The following is a 22,765-nucleotide window of genomic DNA, read 5'->3' on the forward strand; positions in this document are numbered from 1 at the left end:
GACAAAGACAAAGACAAAGACAAAGACAAAGACAAAGACAAAGACAATCTCCTTGATCTCTAAGAGGTCCTACCCTCTCGCTAGTCACCCTCTTGATCTTAATGTATTTGTAGAATCTGTTGGGATTATCCTTAACCTTATGCTATCTCATATCCCCTCTTTACATTCCTGATTTCACTCTTAAGAATGCCCTTACGCTCTATATTGATTAAGAGATTCAATTGAACCAAGCTGTCTATATTTTTTAAAAAAATCTTTTTTATTCTTGACTAGGACATCAATATCTTTATTCATCCATTGTTCCTTAATCTTGCCAGCCTTATCCTTCACTCCAACAGGAACAAAATGCTCTGAACTCTCGTCAGCACACTCCTGAACACCTCTCACTTGTCAGATGACGTTTTACCTGCAAATAGTCTACTCCAATCAACTTCTGAAAGTTTGTGTCTCATACCATTAAAATTTGCCTAACACCAATTAAAAAAAACTTTAACTTGTATGGGAGGCTTATCCTTTTCCATAACCATTTTGAAACTAATTGAATTATGATCACTAGACCCAATGTGTTGCCAAACTTTTACTTCAGTCACCTGCCTCGCCTTATCGCCCAAAAGAAAGTCTAGTTTTGCTACAAGAGCATGGAGGTTACCATGACCTCAGTTAGAGTATTGTATCCAATTCAGGTGATACATTTTGTGAAGGTATCAGAGAGAGTAGAAGAAATTTACATGAATCATTCCAGGAATGAGAAGTTCAGTTGTGAAGACAGGCTGGAAAGGTTGGAATGTATTTTCTTGAACCAAAGGCGGAGAGGAAATCTGATTGTAGTATTCAGATGTGAAGAGGTATGGATAGAGTAAACAGGGAGAAAATGTTGCCATTCATGAAAGGATCAAGAACAAAACGGCACAGATTTAAAGTAATTTGCAGAAGTGATAAGAGGAAAATCTCTCTCAAGCAACAATTAGTTAGGGTCCAGAACACGCTGCCCAAGTGTGGTGGGAGTAGGTCCCATTGAAGCGCTCAAAAGTGAATTGGATGGTTATTTACAAAGGAACAATATACAGGATTACGAGGAGAAAGTCGGAGAAGGCCTCCGAGTGCAATACACATTGGACAGCCTGTACACACAATCCGTAAAAAATAGTTTTTTGCTGCAATGCACATCCTAAGCTATGGAATTCCCTCACAACACCTCCGTCTTTGACTGCCCTAACGAACCCATGAGTGTCAATTTTTGTTGTTATAATATTCCAGTGAAACACCTTGGGATGTGTTGAAGGCACTGTACAGGTAACTATTATTCCTTCCAATCAAACCTTTCGTTCCACATGTCCAACGTGTTATCGTTCAGTCCAACCATCGATGTGATATGGAAAGCAGCTGTGTCTACAACAAGCATACTAGGATTTATAGAACACTTCTAAAAAGGTAGAAGAAAATATCATAGAGAGGGTGGTGCATATATGGGAGTGAACTGCCAGAGGAAGTGGTAGATGCAGACAGAGGTATAACACTTAAAAGGCATTTTGACCAATACACAGATAGGAAAAGTTTAGAGGGCCAAATGCAGGCAAATGGGACTAGTTTGGTTTGGGAGACCTGGTCAGCATGGATGAGTTGGACCAAAAGGGTCCGATTCTGTGCTGTAGACTCAATGACTCTAAAATACTGAGGTATTTCAGCAACATATCTGGCAAAGAAACACAGAATCAAAGGAAGAGAGATTAGGAGGGCTGACCAAAAATTCAAAAGATGTTACCAAATTACATAAAAAGGAGTTTTTGGATTTTTGACTCAAATTATTAATATTAGAACACATAGGAACACTGAGAACAAAGACTGCACAAAAACTGGAACTAAATTTTAAGACTTAAAATAGGATAACTAAATAGTGCAAGTAATAACTCATCCTGAATTAAACCACAGTCTTGCTGAAAATCAACCATCCTCTGTTGTTTAGAGGGTCTTATAGTACATAGGTAGTGTTACCTCTGTGATTCGAGTTCAATGTGCCTCAGAGGCGTGCCATACCACGTCCAAGCAGATGGATAAAAAAAAAATTCCCTTATGGAAATAGATGCAGTGATTGGCAAACATTAGCACTTGAACAATATTGTGATAAAGTTAGTTTTGCAATAACAATGAAACTACAGAGTGGAGTTATGGGAAGACTTAACAGAACACTATGAGCAATTTCGGGTGTGTGATTACAGAGACAGCATCAGTTAAAAACAGCGGATCATCTGATAGATTCATTACCAAGTAAGAAGTAAAACATTATTTTGATTCAAAGATTGCCATCCATTCCATGTCAGAGTAGATATCAATCATAAAAGGCAAGTAAACTCATTTAATGGTATCTTTCCTTCTCTTAAAAGGTGACAGGAGAGTAATGGTGCTTTGATTGACCTATAACAAGATTCTCAACCCCCATTTTCAAGCTGAAAGGTTGCAATGTTTTTCAAAAAAGCTTTCTCCTCCTGCAAAATCTTCATTAAACATTTCTTACTACCTCTCGAAACAGGGCTCCATAGAATGTAACGGTGTAGAAACAGTCAACAGTCCTCATTGAGATATCGAGATCCATTAGTAATCTCTTCTGCTCCTGGCTATTCACAGTTGCCCGGATTCTCTGCAAAACAAAATGATAAAATGTGTACATTACGATCGCTTTATTCCAAGGTTCTCCCTGATGGCTTTAGTGGGCAAATATGTTAGTTGGTGAGCAACTCAATCTTAGCAAAAGGCAGCAGTGAGAGCACGTGACTACAACACTGCTGTGTTTCAGTAGAGATAAAATCTGCTACAAATCCTGTGTCTAATTGCTCTTCAGTGACCACAAGCTGGAACTCGTGTGCACGGACATCACACAAAAAAAAATTGCATTAATTAGAGGAAGGTGATGGCATAGTGCTATTATCACAAGATAGCAATCCAGAGACCCAAGCATTATTCTGGGTACCAGAGTTAGAATCCCACCGGATGACAGGATTCCAGATGGAATTTGAATTCAATTTGTTAAAAATCTGGAGAGCATTGTTAAAATAATTTCCCTTTAAGGAGTCAAACTGCTATCTGTACCTGATTCATGTGACTCCAGACCCACAGCAATATGGTTGACTTTCAACTGCCCTTTGAAACAACCTAGCAAGCCACTCAGTTGTAATAATCGCTAGAAAGTCTAAAAAAAAGTGAACCCGACAAATCATCCCACATTGACCTAGGTATCAAAGCGATAACAGCAAATACAGCCCTACTGACCGTGCAAAGTCCCCCCGTGTCTTGGGACTATTGCCAAAATTGGGCAAGCTTGTCTAACAGACTAATCAAGATTGACATTCATTTCATGGAATCATACCTGACAGCCAATGTCTCATACACCACTATCACCATATCTAATTATGAGGGATAGACCCAGCAAAGATGGCAGCAGAGTGGTACATGGTTGGGAGGGAGTTGCTCTGGAAGTCTTCAACATTAACTCTGGACCCTATGAAGCCTCATGGCATCAGGTCAAACATGGCAAGGAAACCTCCTCCTGATTACTGCTTACCACAAACCCTAGCCTCCACACTCCCCTGGCTAATGAGTCAGTACTCCTCCTGTTGAACACCACTTGAAGGAAGCACTGAAAGTGGTATGGGTACAGAACAAACCCTGGGTGGGGATTTCAATGTACGCCATCAAGAGTGACTCAGCAGCAGCACCAGTGATTGAGCTGGTCCTAAAGAACATTGCTGCTAGACTGGGCCTGTGGCAGGTGGTGACAGAATCAACAAGAAAAACAAAGAAAACAGTCAGTACTTGATTTTGTCCTCACCAATCTGCCTGCTGCAGATGTATTGCTCCATGACATTTTAAATATAAGAGACCATCATACAGTCTTTGTGGAAACTAAGTCCACATTAAGATGTTGTGTAGTACTATCACCATGCTAAATGGAGCAGATATCAAGTATATTTACCAATTTGAGACTGGGCACCCATGAGGCTCTGTGGGCCATCAGCAACAGAATCGTGTACCAACACAATCTGCAACCCCGTGATCAAGCATACAGGCCCACTCCATCATTACCATCCAGCTAGGGAATCAATGCTGAAGAAAAATGCAGGAGGGCATGCCAGGAGCAACAGAAGGTAGGTCTAAAAATGAGATGTCAACCTGAAGCTACAAAATGTGCTGCTTGCATGCCAAACAGCATAAGCAGCAAATAATAGACAGAGGTATGTGATTCCATAACCAACAGATCAGACCTAAGCTCGACATACATAAGTAGAGGTGGACAATTAAACAAGTCAATGGAGGAAGAGGCTCCACAAATATCCCAGTTCTAAATTATGAGGAAGCCCAGCGCATCAATGCAAAAAGATCAGGCCAAAACATCTGCAACAATTTTCAGCCTGAAGTGCCAAGTGGATAATCCACCTCGGCTCCTCCAGAGATCCACACCATCACAGGTACTAGTCATTAGCCAATTCAATTCACTCTACATGATATCAAGATGATACTGGAAGCATTGGATACTGCAAAGGCTGTGGGCCCTGACAACAGCAACTGTACTGGAGACATGTGCTCCAGAACTTGATGCACTCCTAGCCAAGTTGCTCCTGTACAGTTACAACACTAGCATCTACCTGACAATGTGGAAAATTGCCCAGGTATATCTGCACACAGAAAGGACAATTACCACCTTATCAATCTACTTTCAAGAACCAATAAAATTTGGAAGATGTCAACAACAATGTTATTAAGCAGCACTTGCTTAGCAATAACCTCCTCATTGACACCCAGTTTGATTTCCACCAGGGTCACTAAGCTTAGTCGTAGTTCCAACATGAACAAAAGAGCTGAATTCCAGGGGGTAAGGTGAATGTGACTGCCCTTACATCAAGGCCTCAGTTGACCAAATGTGACAAAGAGCCCCAGCAAAACTGGAGTCAATGGAAATCGGGGGGAAGAAAGTTCTCTGCAGATTAGAATCATACCTAGCACAAGGAAGATGATCATGATCGTTGGAGGTCAGTCATCTCAGTCCCAGCACATCTCTTAAAGAGTTCCTCTGGGTAGTTTCCTAGCCCAGCCATCATCAGTTGCTACATCAACAACCTTCCTGCCATCGTAAGGTCAGAAGCGGGCATGTTTGCTGATGACAAAAGCTTCAGGACCCTTTGTAGTCTCTTCATACACTGAAGCAGTCCGTGTCCAAATGCAGTGAACCTGGATAATATCCAGGTTTTGGCTGGAAAGTGGCAAGTAACATTCACTCCACACAAATGCCAGGCAATGATAATCTCCAACAAGACAGAAGACAACCAACGTCCCTTAAAATTCAACAGCGTCACTATCACTAAATGTCCCATCTTCAACATTCTGGGGGCTACCATTGACCAGAAACTGACTTGAACTAGCTATATAAACGCAATAACTATAAGCATAGGTCAGAGGTTAAGAATCCTACAATGAGTAACTCACCTCCCGACTCCCCAAAGCCTGTCCACCACCTACAAGGTACTACTCAGGAGTGTGATGGAATAGTCTCCACTTGCCTGGATGAATGCAGCTCTGACAACACTCAAAAATAGTTGATAGCATCTAAGACAAAGCAGCACACTTTACTGACACCGCATCCACAAAAAAAAAATCCACTCTTCCATCACCAACGCTCAGTAACAGCAGTGTGCACTGCAGAAATTCACCAAGGCTCCTTAGAAAGTACCTTCTAAACCTAAGGCCAATTCCATCAAAAAAGGATAAGGATAGCAGATGCATGGGAACAGCACCATCTGCAAGTTCCTCTCAAGCCAATCACCATCCTAATTGCAAATACATTGACCCAGTGACATTGAAGGAATGGCAAAGTCCATGAACTCCAACCCAAATGTGGGTCTTGTGGGCCTACCTACAACACAAGAACTGTAGCGAGTCAAGAAGGCAGTTCAGCACCATTTTTTTTTCCCCCCCCAAGGGCAACTAGGAACGGATAATTAATGCTGCCCCAGCCAACAACACCCACCTCTCAAAATAGTTTTAAAAACCTGATATTGAACCTTTCATGACTACCAGATATCTCAAAGCACTTTACTGACAGTTAAATAATTCTGAAGTTTGGTTCCATTATACCTAATAAACTAGACACTTCAGCACATGGAAAGGTCCAACGAATGGCAAGATAATAAAAAGGTCAGAAACTATTTTGGTGATGTTGATAGAGCAATAAATATTAGTCAGTCAAAGCACTAAACATAACTCTACTGTTCTTGATCAAAATAGTACAATTGGATCTTCTACATCCACCTGAGGGGACAGATAGGGTCCTTAGAAAGTGGATTGGAAAGTTAGTTACGGAAACAAGGAAATGGAGTTAAACAGATATTTTGCAATAGTGGAAGGAACTTCAAAAGATCCCATTAATAAAGTACCATCACCATCACTGGAGAAATAACATTAGACAAACTAACGGGGCTAAAGGCAGATAAATCCTGGCCCTAACGGCTTGTATCCTAGGATCCAAAAAGAAGGAGCTACAGAGATAGTGGATGCAGTACTGTAATTTCCTAAAAATGTCCTTGGACTCTGGTGAAGTACTCGAGGATTGGGAAATTGCCAATTTGCCACTCCTATTCAAAACAGGGCGAGAGGGAAAAAAACAGGGTAACTATAGGCTGATTAGTCAAATACCTAGTTTTCGAAAAAAGAAATGTTGGAACCAATTCTTAAGGAAGTAATAGCAGCATATTTGAAAAAATCATAAACTAATCAAGCAAAATCAGCATGGCTTCATGAAAGGGAAATCTGTCTAACTAATTTATCAGAGTTTTTCAAGGAAGTCTTAAACCAGAATGGAAAAAGGGGAAGCAGTAGATGTGCTGTATTTGGACTTGCAGAAGATGATCGACACAGTACCTCACAGAAGGTTAAGTTATAAGGTAAGGGCCCATGGTGTTGGGTGTAACATATTGGCATGGATAGCTTGTTGGCTAATGGGCAGAAAAAATACGTAAGAATAAGAGGTTCTTTTCTAGTTGGTGACCTGTAATCAGTAGGGTTCCACAGGGATCAATGCTGGGACCGCAACTATTTACAATAAATATTCATGACTTGGAGGAAGGAAGCCAATGTACTCCATGCAAACTACAGACAACACGAAGATAGGTGAAAAGGCAATCTGCAAGAGGGATACAAGCAGTTTACGGAGAGATATTGATACGTTAAGTAAGTGGACAAAAAGTTGGCAAATGGAATATAATGTGGTAAAATGTGAAGTCCTTCATTTTGGATGGGAGAACAGAAAAAAAGTGTTACTTAAATGGAAAAAAACTGCAGAAAAGCGGCATTGCAGCAGGACTTGGGAATATTCAGGAAACATGGAAAGCTAGCACACAGGTACAGCAGGTAATCAGGAAGACTAATGGAATGTTGGCCCTCATTTTAAGAGATTGGAGGATAAATGTCAGGAAGTCTTGCTGTAAATCGGTCAAGGTGCCGGTGAGACCACATCTGGGAGTACAGTGAACAGTTTTAGTCCCCTTATTTAAGAGAAAATATCATTTCACGAGAGGCAGTTCAGCTCACAAGGATGATCCCCGAAATGCAGGGATTGTCTTATGAGCCAAGGTTGAGCAGGTTGGGACTCCACTCACCGGAAATTAGAAGAACGGGAGGTGGTCACATTGAAACATTTGAATTCTGAAGAGGCTGAACAGGGTAAATGCTGAGAGGATGTTTCTCTAGGGATAGTCTAGGACCAGAGAACATAGTCTCAGGATAAAGGAACACTAATTTAAGATGAAGAGAAGGAGGAATTTCTTTTCTCAGTAGTTTGAAAGTCTTTGAGGCTCCTTGTCACAGAGAGCTGTGGGGGCAGAGTCCTTGACTACATTTAAGGCTGAGATAAATAGATTCTTGATCAGTACAGGAATCAAGGGTTACAAGGAAAAAGTAGGAAAGTGGATGGGAGGAATGTCAGATCAGCCATGAACCCATTGAATAGTGGAGTGGCTCAAGGACCAAATGGCCTACTTCTGTTCCTATCTCTTATGGTTTTAATGGCCATGATTTAAACATCCCAAAGTTGCACATTCAACGCTGTAGCATTCCTTCAGTATTGCACTGGAGCATCCCCCAGCTCTTATACTGAAGTCTGTGGGGCAGGATTTGAATCAATAACCTGATTCAGAGACGAGAGTGCTACAACTGAATTATAGCTAAAACTTGCTTTGCATTACATTATGCATGCTCCAAGATCAAACTGGAGGAACATGAGTAAGGGAAAAAAAGTCTTCTTACTAAAGCTGAAGAATGCAGATTTCAAAATTGTGCTGTGGGATACTTACTGGTCAAGCAACTAGAATAAAACAACCCGGTCATCCTCGTATTATTGTTCATGGGACCACACTGTACAAATTAGCTGCTGTAATCCTTTCGTTATAATTGAATACACGGTTATAAAATTCACTGGAAGTCAAACAAGACATTTGAGGTCATGAAATATACACTATAAAATATAAGACTTTCGCCCCATTGCATATGTCCAGCTGTAAATGAAGATAGGCAAATCGCAATGGGGTCCATTCATCTTCAACTGGCACCTAATCCTTTCAACTTCAAAGGTACATCTCAAAGGCCTTCTAAGTATAAATAAGTAAACCTGTGCACATCAATAAATGGTCAAATGACATGGGACTATTAAAAACTCAGGACATCTAGACAACCTACAAATGGCCAATCGTACATTCAAACATGCTGAGTTCTTAGCATGGTAGCGAATTATGGCACTGTTGCTTCATAACAACATGATTCCCATTTTGCCCTGCTTATCCAAACTGATCAATCTTCCAACGGCATTTGCCAGTTAAGTATTTCCCATGGTGCAGAGAAAACACAGCAAATCATGAAGGTCGACTGGTGTCTGACTCCCATGAACCTCTAGTAACTCAGCTATAACTGCACAATGTTAATTTTTATGCCTGTAAAAGAAGCTTCTCGTGACAGAGCTCAGAAACAAAGCAGCAGCAAAAAGGTTAAGCTTACTGTCAACTCGCAAGAAGACCAAGTCAGTAGGCTTACCATCTTCAAAACTCACTGGTGGGGAGTGGACGCCATTGAGAGTTTGGAGTCCAAAATGCTGGGGTTATCCCTGAAATGCTGATGAGAGAAACCATAAATCAGGGTTAACCCACCCTTCCCTATCAAAGGGATATCAGCAAAAATTCAGAGGCACAGGAGGTAGGTACCTATTGCGCAATAGGGTGAAGGCTAATTCTTTTCACATGAACTTTTAATTCAAATATGAACGAAATACAAATACTATGTGAAACTGGTTGAGAAAAAGGACTTAAATTAGATAGTAAAATGTAAAATCTAGGAGCTGCATTGTGCACTTTCCCTTGTTGAGCCAAAATTTTTTTCAGTAAATATCTGTGGTGCCTTCAAACAGCAAAGATTAGGCAAGGAATTTGCAACCTAATCATGGTAAGAAGCTAATCCAGACCATGAGGAGATAGCAAGAACTGCAGATGCTGGAAATCAGAGTCAATACAGTGTGGAGTTGGAGGAACACAGGAGGTCAGGCAGCATCAAAGGGGCAGGACAATTTTTTATTCATATAATTAAATGTTCCGCCTATTATTTTAAAAAAATCGTACTGTAGTTCGGGAGATTCAAAGTTCATCCAGTAGCATGCAAGCACAGGTTAACAAAAATCAGGGAATACAAGGTATTTTGGACAGCAGTGTGATGCAGCAAATCCAGCAGTTTTTGCTAACATCCATTTTTCAGTAATTAAATAGAATGGAGCTAAATGTGTATGCAACAAAGTGCAGAACAGAAAAAGATATTAAATTATCTATTCCTTCCATATTTATTACTGTAAACATAAACTAATTTCTGAGAATCAGAAATGCAACAGGTCACAATGAAACAATGCATTAACCCACACAAATCTGTGTGTTAGCCAAGGTGATTAAGATTACACTTTTCCCACCATAATTACTTCATCGCACAATTTGTGACCTGTACTAAGTGCAGCAGAGGTCAGACAAACCAGTAATGGTTTAGGTATGGTACTCCGAATGGCTTTAGTGACTCTAGGATTGGGGAAGGAAATCAGTTTGGGAGGTTTCCGTCCATCTGTAGTGAATCTCTGTTGGAAAAAAAAATGCACAAAGATAAATACTTCCCTTTGCCTAGCCATTTTATTTTAAGAAGAGACCAACAAAATTTTCCTTTCAAAATCTGTCCTATATTACCATAACAATGAAGATTCAGTTTCACCACACAACATGTAGTGGCTTCAATGTCACATTGCGCAGAGTACAAACCCATGACATTGAATTCAATGGAGTTCTTCCTTTTCTGCAAATGTTAATATGTTCAGAATCATTATAATTAAATCTTGCAGTACTGAGGGCTCTTCGGCCCATCATGACATATTTAATTAGTTTCACTTCTCTGCTCTTTCTCCAAAATTCTGCAATTCTTTTCCTTTTCAAAGATTTATCCACTTCCCTTTTGAAAGGCATCACAGAGTCAGAGTCATACACCAATGAACCTACTTCAACTATTCTTATAGATAGTGCACCCCATATCAAAACTGCATAAATACCTTTCTCACTTACATTCCACTATAAGAAGACTCATCGTTTTCATTGATGTGTTGGTAACTATGATACATGTCAACCAAGAGAAAGAACCATGCATTTCATAGTAGTGCAGGATTCTGCCAAGTGGAGGGCACTACTAAGTTCTGCTGAATGCTAATTTAAATGCTTTAATTCATCTTTTAAAAATATATTATTGTTCATGTAATGCAGAAGAACCACTCTAATCAGTTATTATGACCTAAAAGACTCCTTCCTATTTCCTCAGCATTTCACTGACATGCCTAGTTCTGAGCAAGGAATTCTATTCCCAGACCACTAGATGGCATCCAGAAGTACTCAATGAATTGACAGAGATCAGAAGAGAACTCGAATGAACTTACAAAGAACAAGGCTTTCTTGAATTTCATAAAATCAGGCAGAAGTTCAGAACATAGAAAACAAGTCAAAAAGTATAAATAAAACAAAAAAAACTTCAAATGGGAATAAACTATGACCATAGACAGCTTAAAGGGAAAATAAACATTGCTGATGTTTAATTTTTGTTCATTTTTACCTGAATTCCATTACTCTGTCTTTTGCTACATATCACTTCATACGTTTACAAATCAAAATCTGTCTAATGGAGATTGAAAATTGAAAACAGCATTCCAGATTTTGCTCATGAATGGCCAGGCATTAATTTTAAGCATACCTCCAAAAGTGTCCTTAAAAGTATCAAATTTTAGCAAAAAGGTTCAAAGTAAGTACCTTCACAGCCATTATGGTTCCACTGGGTGCGTGCCTCACTTTCTCCACCACTCCATATGCTCCTCGGCCCAGTTCATTGATAGGCACCAAATCATCAGCTTCCACCTCGAAATTCTGGAATTAGACCACAAATAAAATGCCCAACCATGTACTCTTTGCATAAAAAACATTAGAAAGAGATTACGCTCAAGTTTCAATTTGCTGTGTCGTGGAACATATTCATATGCCAACACAGATAGAGTCTAATCATGACTGGTTTCTTCATGGCTCATCATCAAGTAAATGATGTGAAGACTCTGATCATCCTTGACTACCATCACTCACCTCTTAACAGGACCTAACAGATCAGAGAATTGGCAAACAAGAAAAAGGAGAGACAATGCTTTTTCACCCCCCCCACAAAAAAAACAAAGAAAAATCAGCCAAATACATTTTTGATTGTTTTCTCATGATACACCGTACATAGGCAGTTTTGAATTGTTAAGAGCTTTTGGGGCAAGTACAAGTCACATCAAATTTTCTGGAGGGTTTGTTGCCACAAGGCTTAGCAAGATTTCTCATGCATCTTGCCAAACTTTCCTCATTAACATTCTACCTGCCCAGGTGGTGTTTCTCAGGTCCAATTCCACCCCATTTTACCACTTGCCTCTCCTAGAATAACTCTCCATTCGGATATCCATTGGACAAATGACATCGCTTGCACCTGCGCCATCTCTGAAAGGCTGCTGTGTACCAGACCAGTGTTGACAATCCAGCATTGCCCCTGGTCAGCAGTGTAATAGCGCAGAATTCACACGGCACATCATCGTCATGGTTGACACGCTCGCGCAAACAGCATCATTCACTCATTATGGGTGCTTTTTAAGACCACTCTATACACAATGTACTGTCCTAGTGACATCCCATGTAAATATCTGAACAGATCATCATTATGTCCCTGTTGCACTCTGTAGGCCCTCATCTTGTCATTGCCAAATAGGGAAACATCACATTCAGATAATCTATCAGACAATTCCAGACATCTATTCGTTGTCTCCAAAAAAAAACACACACAAACATGAAGAAACAGAAGCTGCAGGTTGTCACAATAATGCAAACACAAATGTTGGCATCATGACCAATGACTATTGAACATTTCATGATTGTCAGCTGTACCCAGCTTTCATTTACTTGAACCAGGTGTCAATCAGGTCCTACCTGGTTTGTAGCACCCATCACAATTGAGCTCTGCCAAACACGAGGACAACTTTCTCCCCTCTATGTCCTCATCCTTCTCCTCAGATGTCTGCTCCCATTCCCTCTGTTCCTCAGCATCAAGCACATCCCCTCATTGCTGGACTCAATTTTGCAGAGCCCAGGATGCCAAAATGATGCAGCACACCGTCCACACCAAAGTGGAGAGTCCTCCTAGCCCAAGCAGCGGAACCACGTCTTCAACAGCTCTATCATACGCTCCACCATCAGTTAGGGGTTATGCAATGATATCATCAGTCATGTCTCCAATGGGTAATGCTTATCAGAGAATTTACAGTGAGATATTGATAGGTTCAATAAGTGGACAAAAGTTGGCAAATGGAGAATAATGTGATAAAATGTGAAGTCCTTCATTTTGGATGGGAGAATAGAAGGACAAAAAAAGAAAGTGTTGTTTAACTGGAGAAAAATAGCAGAAAGCTGCATTACAGAAGGACTTGGGAATACTTGTGCATGAAACACAAAGCTAGTACACAGGAGCAGGAGCAGCAGGTAATGAGGAAAGCTAATAGTACGTTGGCTCCTTTGTCCCCCCCAAGGACATAGTTTAAGAGTAGGGAAGTCTTATTGAAACTTACAAGGTGTTGGTGAGATCACATCTGGAGTACTGACCGTAGTTTTGGTCCCCTTATTTAAAGGAAAGGTATCATTTCAATGGAAGCAGTTTAGAAGAGGCTCACGAGGAATATTCTTGGTATGGATGGTTTGTCATATGAGCAAAGGCTAAACAGGTTGGGATCCTACTCAATGGACTGGAGAAGAAAGACAGGTGGCATGTCCTCCAGATGAGGGGTGAACATACTTCTCCAAGCACTGCCGTGTCCTGAAAACGAGGGCTATATCTCGGACATTCTTTCAGTTTCAGCCTCAGTGTGTGCGGCAACTTGGTGAAGGTGCCGTGGCAGCTCAGCAGGCAAAGCATTGCATGTCTGTATTGCTCCAAACCCTTCCTCATTCCAGATCCACATCAATTATTTAACTTTTCATTTCTTTCAGTACAGACCATTGTTACATTTACATAATAGATGAAGCAGCAATGGTTGCCACCTCCCAGAGCACGTTTGAAAGTCACACATATAACGGCCTGCTTTTGGCCAATATTCACCTCTATTTAACTCATTCCTGCTAACTTCAGCATAATTGAGCTGCCAATGTTCAAGTTGCAAATATCAAGTCATGGGTCACCTTCAAATCAGTAGTTGAACCTGAGCATGTTCACTATGCATGCATTTCAATGGATGATGACATGATTAAAAATTAAATGTAGATTGAATTTGTCCCTTCAATGTCCTGGTGTCCAAAAGACCTGAATCCCATGTTTTCCCACCCATTAGAAGGTTGCATTTTGCTCTAGAGACAGGCAAGGGCTGGCAGGAAACACAGTTCGCACTGGATACCACCAGTACCAGGCACTGCCTGGCTGTCAGGTACCCCCACATCCCTAGAAACTGCATGTCCACTTTTACCTCACTACCCTCAAGTGGAGGCCCACCACATTGAACTTTGCCTCCAGCTGTCCTCTCTACCTCTGATCCTTGACCATGCACCTTAAATGAAGAACACCCTGATCCTTTACGTTTCCTTGGTGGTGCCAATAACTCTCAATCCTGTACTCTACCATGCCCTCTGATACTGTTTTACCTACTCGTCATGCACCTTCAGCTCCCCATGTCACCCTCCCTGTCTCCAAATCTACAAAATCCCCCATCAGCCTCAAATGCCCCAACTTTTGGCAGTGATCCTCCCCCACGATGCCAATGATTGACTTGGACAAACTGCCCCTAGATATGACTGACTAGACTCCCAACTGCTGTGTTGCTAGCTGCTTGACTGAAAATATCCGATTCCCCTGACTGCTTTTGATGGCTGTACAGGACAAACTGTTGCCCACACCCAAGTAGCTGGAAATAATCCCTGACTGCGAGTGGCATGAGCGGACAAATGAGGATGCCCAAATTCTTGGACTGTGCTGGTAACTGATGGTAATGGAGCCCCTAATGGACAGCAGTCCCCCCCAGTGACTGGACTAAGGTTTAGTCCCCACCTAGTTTCTGACATGGCCACTTGGTCAAATAAACGCACAGCGTGTTTGCAGCACAAGCAACTAGCACGTGCTGTACGTGTTAAATGTATGTCTTAAAGTACTGTGCAGCAAGATATTACTCAGCATCCCTTCCCCTGCTGCCTCAGACAAATATGGCAAACAACCTGTGTGTTTATGTAGAACAGCTCGTCGATACAGCAGTACCGATAGCTTTTGGTTCTGGATGAAGTGCCAACACGCTAACTGGCATGACAAAGTAAGGCAAGATGCTGTGAGCATGCAGTAGGTGCTAAGTGAGGGAGCATTAAAAGAGCAAGCGAGCAGTCCAGAGATGCAGCCTGGTCTAATCCATTGGCTGGGTGCCTGCCCCTGTGAGCAAACTGTCCTTGCAGCAGCCTTTCAACGCTAGTTGCTGATGCACCCTGCAATGCAAGTCTGCGCTTGCTAAGAGGCCTGCAAATGGATCAGAGCCACAATGGTCACGAGGGATTGGCAAATGCAAATACCAATATGCAAGGACGAGAAGTGAGTGCAGCTGGTGCCTGTGAATCATGCCCGAAGATGCACTTTGATGCTGAGCAAAAGGCTAACTGTAATCACCAGATACCTGCTCTGACTTCCATAAAGTGAATTCTCAACTTCTAGCTGGTTTGACAGCTTTGATCAAGATAGGAATCTGAATATTAATAAGACAAATTGTGGCTTTAATAAACAATTTAACTGCTATAAACTCCCTTAATTGGAAGCTTACCGCTGCCTAGTGAGAAACTTCTGACTTGTCAAATGCTTAAAAGGTGCAGCAAGCTGCTCCCCATGTTAAAATAGGCCTGGCGAACTTCAGATAATTCTGCCTCAAATCTTACCATAGCCCATGGTGTCTTTGTTTGCTCCATATAATAGAATTGACAGTGAGCCATAAAAAAAAAGTGGATTTTCTTAATAGTATCCACAGTTGTCATATTTCATCTCATTTCCCATCGCAAGGTGGGATTCTTCCACCTCATCACATTTCACTCTCCAACCTGTGACACCCACTGAGTTTGTATCTATAGATCAGAGCCATCAGATTGTAAAATAACTGCAGCTGTAAAGTCAGGACCTTCTCACTAAAAAGCAAGACTTTTCTTTACAAATTGTACAAAAGAAGTGCACAGTTCTAAAGTGTTTGGTGCATGATGTTTGAAAAATTGCAATAAGTCTTTGCTCTTGTTGCAAAACCTCAAAATTGCAATACTTGCCTGCCAACTGGCAAAGGTTTTAACAGCTCAATCAAGGAAATTACACAACATACTCAAGTACTTACCTGCTAATCAATTTTGAAAAGCACATCAGAAAGGCCATAAAAAGGGTGTCAAATATCAAACAGCTAATGCAGAAACACCTACAAAGACTGCAATTTTTCCTTTTAACGCAGATTCCTAACACAATCCTGCTGATTTCTATTTTACAATGTCTACATTGACATTATTGACTGGCGCCAATTATTCTTAGACCCCAAATTTGATTTACTTCTCCACTTGAAAACTTAAAAAAATTTATCAATATTAGATATAAAAAGGTGGAATGACAATATGCACAGACATGACACAACTCATACCATGCAAAACATTCTACAAAATAACTGCCCCACTTGATGATATTGTGCTCCTTCATTTTCCTGTAATATCTGTACATATACATAAATACAATATCACTGGGTCTTACAAAAGAAAATATATTGCAACATTCAAGTAGTTCAGCTTGCTTTAACAAAATTAGTTCAACAAAAATTTTGATAAGACCATTCGGAATCACACAATGGCAAACAGCTGTGGCTAAATCGAATTCTTAAATCATAATGCCAATGACACAAGGGTACATCCTTAATTTAATGCCATGCCATTCTGGGGTCCAACAGGTCAACATGATCAAATTAGAATGCCACTTCATGTGTGAGAGGTTTGGAAACTGGCATAGATATGAAAAAGATAGTCTGCTGGGAGCTGAAATTAGGGGAATGTGTTACTAACCTGAACTATAGCAGTCAAATCAAAACTAGAGAAACAGAAAACAACAAATGCTGGAGATCACAGCGGGTCAGGCAGCATTCACGGACAAGGAGCAACTGGGGGGTCTAACATGACTTCCGACTGACTGATCACCAAAGCACATTGATTCTTTGGCTATACTTCTTTCATGGTATGTGGACGTCTCTGGCTGGGCCAACATTTATTGCCCATCACTAGCTGCCTTAGACATAGTGGTGCTGAAATGCCTTCTTGAATTGTTGCAGTCCGTTTGACACAGGTATGCCCACAATACTGTTAGAATGGGATTTCCAGATTGTTGACCCAGGAGGGTGGAGGGGAACAACGATATAGGGGAGGCAATGGCCTAGTGGTATTATCACTGGACTGTTAATCCAGAGACCCAGATAATGTTCTAGGGACCGGAGTTAGAATCCTGCCATGGCAGATGGTGGAATTTGTGTTCAATAAATATCTGGAATTAAGAATCTAATGATGACCATGAATCCATTGCCAAATGTTAGAGGAAATACCCAACTGGTTCACTAATATCCTTTAGGGAAGGAAACTGCCATCCTTACCTGGTCTGGCCTACATGTGACTCCAGACCCACAGCAAAGTGGTTGACTTTGAACTGCCCTCTGAGCAATTAGGGCTGGGCAATAAATGCTGCCTAGCCAGCGACGCCCTCGTCCCGTAAATGAATAAAGAAAGTCAGGACGGTGAGTGGCCTGGAGAAGAACTTGCGGAAGATGGTGTTCCAAGTATTTGCTGCCCAGTCCTTCTAGATTATAGTGATCATGGGTGTGTTTTATGCCAATCATGCCCCCTTTCGCAAAGCCTGTCTGCCAAAGGCATAGGGTGCTAAAAAGAGTTGAGGGTGCATAATGATGTAGTTTGAGTCCAAGGACAGTCAAACCTCTTCAGTTCCATTTCAGGAATATTAATAATGGAAAATAAGAAAGTGGTAGATAAATTCTGTCTTCACTGTAGGCAATAGAAATAACATCTCAGAAATATCCAGGAATCAGAATGCAAAAAGGTAAGGAGGAACGTAAAGCAACTACAAAGCAAGGAGAAAATATTGAGAAAATCATTAGAACTAAAACTTGTCAAATCTCCAGACCCTGAATTTCAACTAAAGGTCTTAAAATAAGTGGCTGCTGAGATAGTAGATGTTTTAAATTTCCAAAATGCAAGATTTTGCCAAGTTCTCATCAGATTTGAAAATAGCAATGTGACTCCTTTATTCAAACAAGGAGGAAGGGGGAGAGAAATCAGGAAGCAACAGGCCGGTTAACCCAACATCTGTCAGAGGACGAACCTATCTGGAATCTATAATTGAAGTGGCTACAGCAGGGCATGTAGAAAATCTTCATGCAATTATGCAGACACAATATGGTTTTATGAAAGGGAAATCATGTGTGACTAATTCATTAAAGTTAGCCAAGGAAGTAACAAACACAAATAAAGGAGAACTGATGGATGTACTGCACATATGTTTCCAGGAAGCATTTGACAAGATGGTGCAAGGGTTATGGTGCAAAATTACAGCTCAGGGGTAGGATTTGCATATTAGCATGGAAAGAAGATTGACTGGTTATTAAAAAGTAAAGGATGGATATAAATGGATCAGTTTTGGCAGGATGTGGCATGCCATAAAAATTATGCGGGGTCAATTATTTATAAAAAAAATGACTTAGTTCCAGGAACCAAATTATGCTTGCTAAAATTGATGATGATAAAATTGTAGATGGAAAGTCAAGTAGTAATCCGAGCGCAAGGAGTCTGCAAAGGGAGATAGAAAGGTTAATTGAATGAAGTAGATGAAGTATTATGGGGGAAAATGTGAACATTTTAAACTTTGCCAAAAGAATGGAAAAACAGCTTACCATCTGAAAATGGAGAGACACAGATCACAGAAAATATTGGTACAGAGTGATCAGACGGAGGAGGAGGAAGTATTTCCTCTCAGAGGGCGAGAGTCTTTAAAATTTTCTTTCTCAGTGACCAAAGGAGGTGGGCTCATTGAATAATGTTTCAGGCTGAGGTAGATGATCCTTGACTAACAAAGGAGTCAAAGGCTATTGAGGGTAAAGAGAAAACGAACTGAGGCCACGCTTTGATTGGCTATGATCTTTCTTAATGGCAATGCAGGCTGAGGGGCCAAACAGCCTACTCCTGCTCTTAATTTCTATACTTGCAATGTGTTGGTAGGATACATTAGTTCCAAGTCCAGTGGCTTGAAAAAATGTTAAATAAAAGAAAAAAAGTCTCATGGTACTGTTCAAGAAATGTAGAATTCCCATCAGTGCTTTAAATAACATCCTGTCCTCAACAAAATTACTGTATGATACAAGTTACAGCTCTTTTATTGTATGCTGTTTGTAGAAAGCTTTTTGGAAGCAAGATGGCTGTTATGTTTGCATGCAGATCACACAGTCACTGTAAGTGAATATATACCTTGCTAAAATTGGAATGCTTTGTGGCATTGCTAGGGACACGAAAAGGTGTTCTATAAAATCAATCATCTTTCGTTTTCAGGCAATTTAGTAATTTACAATAAGCAGCAAGAATTTTACATTGTCATAATTATTTTTGGAGGGATTACAGAAGGGTAAGAATAGAAGCTCTTAAAGATTTAAGATGTCTTACGAAGTGTTACCCTAACCATATAAACCACTTTTAATTCCCAGTCAGCAATCCTGGCTGAGGAGGAAGACAAGCTATAAAAAGAGAGCTAGGGTTTTCCAGGCATTTCGTTAGTCTCAGCTTTCATATTTAAACATGTTCTTGTTACACAAAAGTGACAGGCAGGCTGTCAATTATATTCTGAAAATGTAAGTTTACCTCAAACCGTCAGCTTCTGTAATTGAATATTCTGTCAACCAGCAATTCAGACACTGTAAAACATCCCAGCCATAATACTGGATTGGCAACATGTTTTCAGCATCACGTTAAGCTACTGACCCAACACCAACTCACTTCCGTCTCATTTAGATGATTTATTTCAGCACTGTATATAATTTTACTCGTTAAAGAAACGATCGCAGCAGTTTTTCTTTGTCTGGACTATAATCAAATGATGTGTGTAGTATTTTGTCATATTAGTTCTACTTGTGTCAGCTTAAAATAAAATGTGGATGGCTGTTTTTAAACAGCAAAATTTCCTGAACAAATTCCTGAATCTCATTTCCATGGAACACTGGATTTTATTACAATTAAAGTTATATAAAGACAGAAACATACAATGCTCACAAAACTCAAAACGAAATGCCTACTGCTGGATGTGATTTTACGATTGCACAGCACTTGCTAAACAATGGAGAGTCTCTTTAGTTACACTAACAACCCATTTAAGACAAACAACTGAACTCACAACGTGGTTCATTTATGACTGCTATAAGAGACATATGAATATAGAGGAATCTGTTTTCTGCAAAAAGGAATCTGTTCAAGCTTTGTGCATCTTCTGAAGTTTCTGGAAGTGTGTAACTCTATGGTTTCCCATTCCTTTCTTTGAAGCAATGTTTCAGTCAATTAGGGTTGACTTGTCAACCAATCAGTATCCTTTTCCCTCGAGGCAAAATTATTCTGATTATTTGATATTTGGCATTCTTGTGTTTGCTCTACTGAGTGAAAGAGGAAAAGCTTCAGCAACATATTTTGTGTTGCTGTAAAGCATAAGACTGTTAAATAAAGATATTGTTTTCCCAGGAATTCAATCACGAGCAAGCAAAAAAGTGACAAGTTAGCCTTTTGCTGTTAAAGGTTATCTTACGAAGGGTGAATCCCAACAGCCAACAAGTTAAAAGCCCATAAAAGGTTTTCATATCATATCAATAGCCCACACTGAATTATGCATGTTGCCCAAACAGAAGGATCAGACTGCACAAGACTGATTCCCCAAGCCACTACACCAATAAAAGAAGTCAAATTAGAGGTCAAGGAGGTTAAAATTTCCAATCTACAGCAGTCACCACTATCTAAATCATATAACAACTGGTCTTATGGGTCTAAGTTTTAAGCAGCACCAGAAAGGAGGAAGGAGAAGTAGAAGGATAGTGAGGTTTATGGAGAAAATTCAAAGACTCTCAGCAGTTAAAAGAACACTAATCAGTGATGGAGCAAATAAAAACAAATTATATGTTTCAGAGGCTGTAACAGGGGCACTCCAAACATGAGGGCATATGGCTGGAAGAGGTTCCAGAGACAAGAAGTGGTGAGTCACTTAAATACAAGGATGATAATTTAGATCAAGGAATTCCTTAATAAGAAGGCCACATAAGCATGTTAACGTAGGACGGATAATGTGAATAGGACATTTTTGATGTCTTATGGAGGATAGAACATGGACGGCCAACCAGGTGTGCAATGGAATTAAGTTGACAGGACATTTTTGAGAATTTCATAACAATAAGTTGAAGGAGAAGGTTCAAGACTGCTTCAAAGATGGAATTAGGCAGTGCGACTGATGGCATAGATATGTGGTCAGAAGTTCATCAGAGTCAAATATGACATCAAGATTCTGAACTCTGGTTCAGCGAACAGTTAGCCAGTTCAGCATTAAACAGTTGCCAGGGTGAGGATGGAACCAGTGGTGGGAACTAAAATCAATGGCTATGAAGGAGTGCACACTAAATATAATAGCAGAAGCAATAATACAGTGCAAGCAGAGGGCACAAATATCCAGATCATTAACGCAACAGTCACTCTAATCAGACTACAAACAACTTAAAAACTAATGGTGCAGCTTCCAAAACAGTCTGTGTTGTGGAAGACAGATTTTAAAAAAAAAATGTATGTCCAATGGCATAAATGTTAACTCATCATGGCAAGAACAGCAGATCACTCAGCCCCTTGAGCTTCCTTTGCCACTCAAATTAGATCAAGGTTGATCTACACCTGATATTTCATCTATCACATACTGTTGTTCTGTAGCCCTCATACCTTGTCTGACAAAACTCAACATGTCTCATTTCCTGGATCACGTCTTTAGTTGTTGAGAATTTACCATGAGTGTTATAAATACAGAAATTTTAATAGGAGTTGTTAAATAAAAAGATTCACAGTTCTTTTCATCTTAGGTTGCTTCCTTGGAACTTAACCGGTTTTAAAATCTATCCAGATACTCTGGATATTAAGAATGAAGTAAGGAAAATGTAATTCATAGTACATAGGGAACCTTTGGCTACATTCCTAATACAGCTTGTCAACCAAGGGCTAAGGGAGTGCCTCAGACACAGAAAACCACAGCAACATGAAGCTGTCAAATGTCTATGCCCCAGATTTTGGTCCATTACAGACTTCCTACTGGCAAGTGTTCGAGATTTCCTGTGGTGTGACTATGTACTATGTCCAAGCCTAATGCTGTAGGAATGCCAATGTTTGCTGTGGTTCTGGGAGGTGTATAATACTTCCTTTAACATTCAACAATCTTTCTACTATTTGCAGAAACCTCTTTTTAAAATAACTTGCCTCCTTACCTCTACAACCAACACTCTAGTAAAATATTTAATGGTTTATTTAATCTTTGGGATTGGTGATCATGGTTGTACATATTTCAGTTCAGTGCAACTCCCTCCTCCTCCTCTCCTCCCTCTCCCAGATAAACGAGGGTCAGTGAAAATTGGGAGAAACTGCCAAAGCAACATGACTAATTTATTTCTACATACACATTTTACACCACTGGCAATCAGCAGATGACATTTTAATACGCCTGATCAACAGTGTGTTCAAGTTCACATAGTTCATCACCTTTTTGAATAATTGTTTCCTAGTCTTATTTTACTTTCACTTTACGCAAATTAAAATGTTGCCCATATTTTCCAACCAATAAAAACTGAAGTGATATAAAATCAGCTATCATTATTGCAGCCATTTTGTTTGTATGCACCAAATTTCACCAAGATTTTCAGGACTTAAATATCCAAAATTCATTATAGACCACTCATATGTTTAATGTTGCAGCTAGTTCTACACAGCCTCAATATGGCAAAAAGTCATTTGTGTTGAACATGATCATCTGCTGTACTTAATTATATGATGGTTCCACCTTTGATTACTTCTTGGATAATAACTCAGAAATAAATAATCTCGTGAGCTCAGAT

At 40.2% G+C, this 22,765-nt stretch overlaps 1 protein-coding gene across 2 annotated transcripts in view; it reads right to left on the reverse strand.

Moving 5' to 3' along the window:
• map2k6 (mitogen-activated protein kinase kinase 6) overlaps positions 1-22,765 on the reverse strand; it is a 135,342-nt gene that overhangs the window by 30,269 nt on the left and 82,308 nt on the right. For both annotated transcript variants that reach the window (XM_048609334.1, XM_048609335.1), the window contains exons 4-5: positions 11,352-11,465; positions 2,516-2,635 (exon numbers count right to left, since the gene is read on the reverse strand). In XM_048609334.1, coding sequence (XP_048465291.1) covers positions 2,516-2,635; positions 11,352-11,465 — 234 coding nt within the window. The remainder of the gene's footprint in view (positions 1-2,515; positions 2,636-11,351; positions 11,466-22,765) is intronic.

Source organism: Rhincodon typus, chromosome 21 (assembly GCF_021869965.1).
Source record: "Rhincodon typus isolate 14 chromosome 21, sRhiTyp1.1, whole genome shotgun sequence".
Lineage (NCBI taxonomy): Eukaryota > Metazoa > Chordata > Chondrichthyes > Orectolobiformes > Rhincodontidae > Rhincodon > Rhincodon typus.